At 41.0% G+C, this 9,070-nt stretch overlaps 1 protein-coding gene across 1 annotated transcript; it reads left to right on the top strand.

The window, feature by feature from the left end:
- Window positions 1–1,038: 1,038 nt before the first annotated feature.
- Window positions 1,039–8,560, top strand: LOC137287629 (MLX-interacting protein-like). Its single transcript, XM_067820008.1, has 7 exons — window positions 1,039–1,253; window positions 2,489–2,683; window positions 3,124–3,214; window positions 3,353–3,452; window positions 4,537–4,657; window positions 5,276–5,408; window positions 6,272–8,560. Exons 1-7 carry the CDS (start codon window positions 1,146–1,148, stop codon window positions 6,484–6,486), a joined length of 963 nt encoding a protein of 320 aa, XP_067676109.1. The 5' UTR covers window positions 1,039–1,145; the 3' UTR covers window positions 6,487–8,560.
- Window positions 8,561–9,070: the final 510 nt, after the last annotated feature.

Raw genomic sequence — 9,070 nt, 5'->3', positions numbered from 1 at the left:
GTTTCATTAACACTAAACCACATTTTCGGATACCACATTATTTCACATATCTTGAAGACCTATTAATTATGTGATTACAACGCGCTTCACCTTTAAAGGCATTTTGTTTATTGGTGCATTCATCTAGTTTGGTGAAGGTATGTCTCACTTGAATAACGATACTGTTACCTGTTTCTTTTGGCCAATACTACTTGTTTTAGGGTCCTAGATTAGTGGAGCGGGATAATCCTCTACAGCAAAAGGTGCACTTTTTATGTTGTCCCCTGTGATATCTGCCCACCTGTGGTATTTAGTCATTGCGTTGTATGATCCTGTAAACCCAGAGTTAATGAAGCAGTTAAGCGTGATAATCCCCTACAACAAACGATGCTGGGTCAAACTAGATATTCATGAACTAGAGACAAGACCAAATGATTTGATCCATGGAGTTTTAATATAGATATGTCGTTATACAATTAAAATGAAATTAACACAGCAGGAACATAAACATGCACGAACAGAACGATAAGTTACCATGGAAATTGTCTGTCAGCACAATAGGTGCAGGATAAGAAGCGAGATAGTTGCAGTTTTTCACAAATCCGCCGAGGTTAAAATAGTGTTTATTATGTAAATCCCGAATGCACACATGCATTGTGATGGACGGCGAGGATGCACATACGTTGGTTGTTCCCTCATTTGGATCTGAACACGTAAACATAACCCAGAACCTCCAACCTGCATGGACTTAAAGAGGACAGCGTTGCTGGACAAGTACATTTGTTGTGGGCTATATACATATTTTCTCGGTGTGTATATATTCATATTCACGTACTATGGATCCATGGCCTTTCAATGTCGAGAATGTACTGTACTTGTTACAGGCATTACTTCATATCATATATGCAGTCCTCACATTGCCTTGACGTTCAAGAACAATCTAGCGTCCGGGCACACAGGCAGGTTTGCCTCATACTTTTGTTCTGCTTTGTCGAATTCCCCGCGCAAACATTTATTTGCATTGATTTGTTTACGTTTGAACAAATCACGTGGCGTTCTATAAATAGCACGGTCTCAGCGCAACATACACACACAGACAGCGGTGTCACAGACTGCCTGTTATTTTGAAGTAAAAAACAGGAAAAGTTGTGTTTTACGAACGCTCAATGCAACAAATGCTGTTACCCCAAGAGTTTGATGTTTCTGTCTCGGAGGGAGACTTCACACTCACCTGCCTTGACGTTCTGGATGTGGACTATTTCGATTCACTGCAGGTATTAACATGATGGATTATTTCTTAACAATAACAACCACCAAGGATTTTGAACCAAGTCTTATAATATATTTATATTTGGTGTTGAAATAGTTGTTTTATGTTTACTCAGAATATTTACTGTTGTGCAATATATAAACATTGTATGTGGGTATTTATAGTTGTAAATATGTTTAATTTAGAACCACGAGTGAATCATCGTCTACTGCAGAGTGACTGATTCAGTCATATTAGTTGTTATCCTCGTTTCACGTTTATAACTGTATGGGTAGTATATATTGTGTGAATGTGGATTGTCGTTTTGGTGGGAGTATGTCGGTATAGTTGTATTTGAAAAAATGCAATTCGTACTTCTTGATCACAAGGAAGAATGGCCTTCCTTGGATGCAGTAGTTTTCCGATAATTTTCCCAGGAAGGGGTTGAACTTTGTGGGATTTTCCGAAGGAACTATAAATAGAACTGACGTAGCAGTAAACTGTCAAAGTTGCTCGTGTAATTCCGGGTGTTCACGTAAATGTGCGATTGAGTTAATCGTATTAACTGGGTTCCGTCCCTTTGATCGACTGAAATTACTAATGTAGCACAGCGTACCAAAGCATACACTTGATCGACGATTGTTCATATTGATCACCGCTCGGCATTTTCCGCTGCCGAGCGGTTCGTTTACCACGTGACATCAATATTTATGTCAACACAGCGTAAACCCACGTACCGTAACAGTATTATATCGTCTGCCAAACAAGTGTGATGTGCTTGACCATGAGTTAGGGTTCTTTCTTTCATTTAATTAAAGCATATATTTTTATTCCGTAAATGCAAAACGTCCCGGTTGAATGGCTTTTGCATATATGCATGCTTGTCATGTCAAGTCGGAAACAAACCAGTTTCGAGAAATTTGATTCAAATTGTTCTTTTACTGATACCAATATGTCAGTGACAGCAGTAGCATAGGCGGATGGCGAGGGGTGCAGGTGCGCGCGTATGTGTGTGTGTGTGTGTGTGTGAGAGAGAGAGAGAGAGAGAGAGAGAGAGAGAGAGAGTTGGGGGGACCGATGTCTGGTCCAGATAGACTTTATTATTTATAGACACATGTAGACCACAGCTACTGAACGTGGCCTTAAACTAAACTAGCCCACTCAGAAGTCATAGACAGGCATCATTCAGCTGGAAATGTGCAGTGCGATGTTAAACTAAATCAAACACTATGATTCAATAATTTCATCACTCTTTTCCAGCCTTCTCCGGGTTCAAACTCATGCATACAGTCCTTCATAAGAGATATCTGCCAACAAGCGGCGTCACAGCAAACGGCCGTTGATGCCACTGATGTGTCTAAAGAGGTACCAAAAGAACACACAAATGGGAGAGTGCCACGTCATAGAAAAAATTCACACATCAAAGCTGAGAAAAAAAGACGGAAGAAAATCCATGTGAGCAATAATTCTTAGATTCATTTCCATATAAAAAAACGTTTCCTTGTTAATCTGATATGCATTATTGTATGTCACAAAAGTCTGACACTTCTTTAAATATATTGGTTACGAACATGCGCCTTTTATTCATTTTGTACTACATGTTTGGAACATACAACTTTTGTAATGTTCTCAACAATATTTCGCGTTGCACTTTAGTCTGCCGACCGAGTTGCCCGCAGTGTTTTTGTGCACTAGCATGACCAGGGACATCAGCAAGTTTCAAGGCAGCGATAGCCCAGTCTTACGTCACTACCTTGAGTGAAAAAGGAATATCACATATATCAGATATGAACGGAGGAAACTTCACTGTGCCCGAGGTCTTTCAAGAAAATACAAGTAGGCGGTCGGTTGAGCAAAAATAATGGATTCTTTATTATAAGTTTTTTTGTCTCTAGGAGCAGCTCCGCATGCTCCATGACTACGTTCCGGCACTGGCGCCGAACAAGAATGCCAAGAGACTGAGTGAACTAGAATCACTTGAAGAAAGTAAGTAAACACTAACTGTTCTCGCTCGTTACCTCGGTGCATGTGCACATTCTAGGTCGGGCATGTCATTTTTTTTCTATACATGTGAATACACGAATCTTATGACATATGTTCATGGTGTCGTCCCGAATATTTTAGCTGGAAAATATATTAAAGAGAAGAAGGTCCGCCATGACACTCGCAAGGACGAGATAGAGAAACTAAAACGGGAAAGAGAACACCTGAAAATGGATCTGAAGTGAGTATCGGTATTTGACTAAAATAAACGTCATCCCTACTTTCTCGCACGGCTCTTGACAAGTATTCTTTTCATTGATGAAAATTTGATCACCAAGAATTGAACCATGAATTGAAAAATTCCACTTGTCTTTTACAACATACATTTCCTCACGTACAATTAGACGGAGTTGTTTCCCTTGTTTTTCACATCTGTCCAAACATGTGCCGTAGCCGTGATTCTCTTGTCCAGTACAGCTGCAACTAGACATGTTCCTATCATTTAATAATTTTAGACTCACTGATGAGTCATTACACCAGTTTCTCTCTTCCACTCAATACTGGTACAATTCTGTGCTCCATGTTGCATAATTGTACAATATAAGGTGCCTCTTATACAGAGAAAATCATAGTCTACTGAAAGGAGCAAAGTCTGTCTAGATACGAATTAACAAGCAACATGTGAGTGAAGTAAAGTGATAACCAACTATAACACTGCTAATCATTATGTAATATCAGTCTGTCTGACAATGAGTTTGACCCACCAGAGTACATCTCACACATCTCGGCCATCATATACAGCTCGTTCAGGAATGGCCGGTTGGCATTGTCACGTGACCACTTGGCGCTGTATACTTTGGTAACTCAAACATAGTAGAGGTATCCTTTAATGGAAGCTGTGAATACTACTTACACGTCGTCTTTTAATGTGTCGACGATTTAACGAATACCTGTACAATCAGGGCCCCTTATCACAACAGTCTCGCAAGGCTACGATCCCGTAACTTTTCGCGCAGCATTCGTACCCCCTATATTACAGTATAGAAGCACAGGCAAACTGTAGCACAAATGGGGTTGCGCAGCATAGAGAATGTGACAAGTCTTCTTATATGCGAGCGAAGCGAGCAAAGGTTGGCAACGTACTTTCCTCGCTTCGGTTCGACAAATATTTTTCATGTCAAAATATCTCGGCGTAAATGTACAAATACTTATGATGCAACTCACTGACCAATGCCAAAACGGCGACATTTCAAACTACCAGTGTATTCATTTTCCCCCATAATGTCGTCTTGCAGTCATCCCGTGGATCTTGATCACTGTTTCAGCACATTCCAAGCTGCGCTTCCTTCTTCGGGGTTAAAGACGGACACCCATCACCAGTCAGTTCTTGACCGTTACGACGCATACTCACACCGGAAGTTCGCCGATACCTGGCACTACGGTCTTGTATCCTTGTTTACAATAGCAGCCATCGGTGTTTTAGCCAGGCAGCTTTGCTGTGGACATTTCACAGCCATAGAACCACTCTCTTTCAGTCAGACATACATTCTGTGAATATGCGTTAGTCTAAGATTGGTCTAAATTCAGACCTTGTCATTAATCTTTTTCAGTCGACCCGACTCGACTAGTTTAGGAATCATGAATATTCGAATGGATATCACGTAAGGTGCAATCCTAGCTATTGGCCGTCTAAGTTCTGACGAATGTTTCTTTCATTCTGTGGACAATTATTTTACCGCCGAATAAGATTTGTCGTTCGATGAAGGTTTTCAGAGGCTATCCGTCAGTTGGGACAGTAAGTGGTGTCACCATGGGCGAGATGTACACCTGTGCATTATTCATTGCAACAGAGTGTATGCCTCCTGTCAGTTATACAGTAATTCAGCCATAGGTCATTCCCTTAACTGCTGTTTTACTGCTAAATTGTCGAACGTCTTAATGCGCGCATGTACATAAAACTGATGGGTTAAGAATTTGGGTAATGTACGCAATACGCATGTTAGCTGCACCTGCGAGTTTATGGATGGTACTGCGGTGACATATAGCTCCTTAACAGCTTCAAAGTTTGATCGGATTGTAGGCAGGCAGCTTGCAGACTCGTACGTGGGGCAGACGAACACCAGCACGGCGGAGCCCTACATACAGAACCTGATGAAGTGGACTGGAACCTGCCTTACACTCACCAATCTCCGACCAGGTGATACCATCTTCGCGTGTACACACCTTTCACCTCCCACCTTTAGCAACGATCCCTTGTCTGATCACAACGTATAAAGTTGCATCTTTCAGGCGTCCCTGAGACACGTGGGCGTGTTTCCAAGTCCAAATTCACCTTGCTTATGTCTCGAGTTTTAGGGGTGGTGGAGTAGCCTAGTGGTTATTGCGTTCTCTCGTCGCGCTGAAGACCAGGGTTCGATTCTCCACGAGAACGGTGTGTGAATCCTATTTCGGTTGTCTCCCGTCGTGTTATTGACGGAATATTGAAGAGGTGGAATAGGCCCATACAGCCTCAGAAGAATTCCACACAACAAACCTGATCTTGTCCTTTTCAAAAAAAAGTCAGTGTATTTATTAAATCAAATGATATTGAATTTTCAGTCCCTTTTGACAGCAACGTGATTGGCAGCTTTCAGTAAAGCATGTTATGCGGTCCTCGCCCTTGAAATGTCTCGCTTGCATCCCAAGTACACTGCCGCTGGCTCCCTACTTTTCCCAGTGTCCTTGGTTTGGTACCTCCTGATCTCATGTCGCAGAACCGAAGAGTGATTCTCCACTGTTACCAGAGCTGTTGTTTCATTCTTGGTCATACAATGTGATGCTGTGTTTCCATATTCATAAAAAGCCTGGGCCTAGATTTTTCGAAGCTCTCTTAGCGCTAAGACAATCGTAAGTTAATGTTAATGTAAATATATGGCGCTTGCGACTATCTTAGCGTTAAAAGAGCTTACAAAATCTAGACCCTTACTGCGCCTGGACCACGCAGCCTCTCTCATGTTATATAATTAGATATTAAGGGGACACAGCATGACATGTTTTACACCTTACGACATTGTATTGCAGTGGTGATCTCCGGTCTCCGGAATGTGTCTGTAAACACAAGCATGTTGGTGAACCCAGCGGCTGTCAAGCAAGAACTTGCCCTCTCCATGCAAAAGAGTGTGTCCTCAACAGTAACTGCGGCGGCAATCACGTCAACGGTGACTACAGCTGTTCCAGCGTCTGCGGCTGCACCAACTACACCAACCACGTCAGCTTCGTGCACTCCATCATCATGACCTTGGGTTGCGGAGTGGGCGTAGCTTAGTTACCACGGTTACATACGTTAGATTCGCCGATGTAGGGAGGTGTTTATTGACATGTATTGATAGCGTTTGAGAATTAAGGGTCGTGCCAATATAGGCGTCATTATTTCCAGTCATTCGCATTTAGCACAAGTTTGTGACTTAACATGCACGCAGCGCAGCAATAAGTTGAAGTCTCTAAACTTCCATTCCACCACGTACCTTCAGAGCAGTGATCATGAGGACCTTTCATAACATCGTTCTCCAATTTCCAAGCTTGTTAATATTTTTCGATGTTTTCTGCGTAATATGAACATGTTTGAAACCACGAATAGCCCATTCACTGATAAATCGTTGTGGAACGTGTGCTACAGAAAACTACAAAAGTGCACCTACCTGTAAATACCGGTCGAGATCGTCATGTTTGGCTTGCCTTTGTATGTTTATGTTGTATTTAGAAAGGCTACCGTCATATCGGCGTTGACATCTTTATACACTTGTTTATGTTATGTATTTATGTGTGGCAAGGCGCAGAGTAGTACTCACCCCACTCACTGTAGTACTAGTTGCAGATGACACAATGTTGAATTATTCACAGTGTTAGTACGCCCATTTACAGCCTAACACAAAACATAACCGGTCTCCATTTTGTTTTGGTAGGGTGGGGTGGGGGCTTGTTGTTTATTTGTCTCTTCTTTCCATTTTGTTCTGTAATCCGGAAACCTCACCAAAGGTTTGTTGTTTTTAAGAAACGAACATCTGTATTTTCAGATATAAATTGTCAAGAAAACCTAACAGTTTACGATTATATCAAAATTGTTTGATATATTGGTGGTCTGTCAAAATATCTACGATTAACGAGTCTCAGAAGTACGAGGGGGTCAGTGCAATAAGATGTCGAATAGCGTCACAGGCTGGAGATGGTTTGTCTGGTAACACGAACATCTTCTTGTGTCTCTCCAGCTTCCAGGTTTGCTTCCGACATCTTCACTGTTTGACACTATACACAGTCACAATTGGATCTGTCGCATGGATTCGATTCATGGCATTTTCTTATAGGTACCCACAGAGTCTATCAGCATGGCAAGGAAACCACAACTGCGCGTCCATTTCTTGAGCCATGCGTTTTGACGGTATACTTGCAACGCCGCCCAAACGTTGACGTTAAAATGGTAGTGGTTCACTTTCATACAGACTTTCTCAATGACCATTTGCTTTGTGCTCCTCTACCCAGCCTACGTAGGTATCTTTACAGCCTTAAGCACTACTGCTGTACTTACCTACGTCAAAGAACCTTTTTGAACAGTAAGTACTATGTTCAGGTAAAATTATATCACAAGACTCTTTATATATGACGTCATACTCAAGTGTCAGGTTCACATACACACGCATACGCACACTCCACACCAAAAATGGTAAGCATAGACCAGTTGTATTTCTTGTTTTTCGGATTTTTGTTCTCTGAAAACCTAAAGGCAGGCGGGGAAAAATAGAATTAAAATTTCCAAAGTAACATTCCATCTAAATGTATTTTATTTTTGGCAATAGGGGTTAAAAAAAACAACCTATAAAGTATTTTCTTGTGAGTTTACATTCTCAACACATAAACATTAGGATTTTATTTTTTGAGCGGAGAAATTAATTTTTAATTTTTTTTCTTATTCTTGAAAACTTACGGCAGGCGGATCCGTGAAACAAGCAATACAATTGGTCTGGCCTAATGGGGAATATGTTTTGTAAATAGGGGGAAATAATTGATTTTGTTCAGTTATTGTAAAAATTCCCCTATTAGCAAGTTCTGAAACCAAATGAGGCAAACATGTGCTAGTTTAGAATACTTACATTCTTATGACTCATTTGCTAAAACAAAAAAAATATTTAGGGTGATTCTTCAAACATTAACCATTGTATATTTGTGTGTATATATATATATATATATGTTATAACAAAGCAGGAAGGGTGGACCCCACCTAACCACTCAAGTCTTGTCGCTGGTGTCGAGCGATCACTTTTTGCAAGTTGTATTGTGCAGTGTTGTCGAATAAACCAATACTTGTTTTAAGTTTCACTCGTGTTTTCTATTTCAGTCATAGCAATAATGGTTGAAAAGACTTTAAATCATTTCACTGTTTTCTACAAATATGTGCATACACAGATCCTTCAACAACAACAACAACAAAATAAAACAAAACCAATGATTTATTTACAAAAAAATATCTCCCATGGTTTATACAACATGTGACAACATGGGAAGACAATGAATTCTTTTCGGACCGGATGTACACAGAGAACACCTGAAAGTACACATTTTCACACTGACCTACCCAAACCACGGGTCTCCATTACTCACTCTCCGGGTTTGAACTGGTCCTATGCAACGAATGCTTGTCCTTTAAGACGACTAACGGGGTCAGGTGGTCAGTCTTGGTTAACACATGCCTGGTGTCCCAGTTGTGTGGATTGAGGGTCGTGCTGTTAATCACCCGACCCGTTAGTCGTAATTCTAACACGGATCTTCAAGGCACTGTGATGAGTGTTGACAAACAAACATGATGTGCGCAGATAATCATACCATTTT

This window comes from Haliotis asinina, chromosome 6 (genome assembly GCF_037392515.1).
Source record: "Haliotis asinina isolate JCU_RB_2024 chromosome 6, JCU_Hal_asi_v2, whole genome shotgun sequence".
In the NCBI taxonomy this organism is placed as follows: domain Eukaryota; kingdom Metazoa; phylum Mollusca; class Gastropoda; order Lepetellida; family Haliotidae; genus Haliotis; species Haliotis asinina.
Note: the sequence above shows the minus strand (reverse complement) of the source record. Positions and strands in the feature narration are given on the sequence as shown.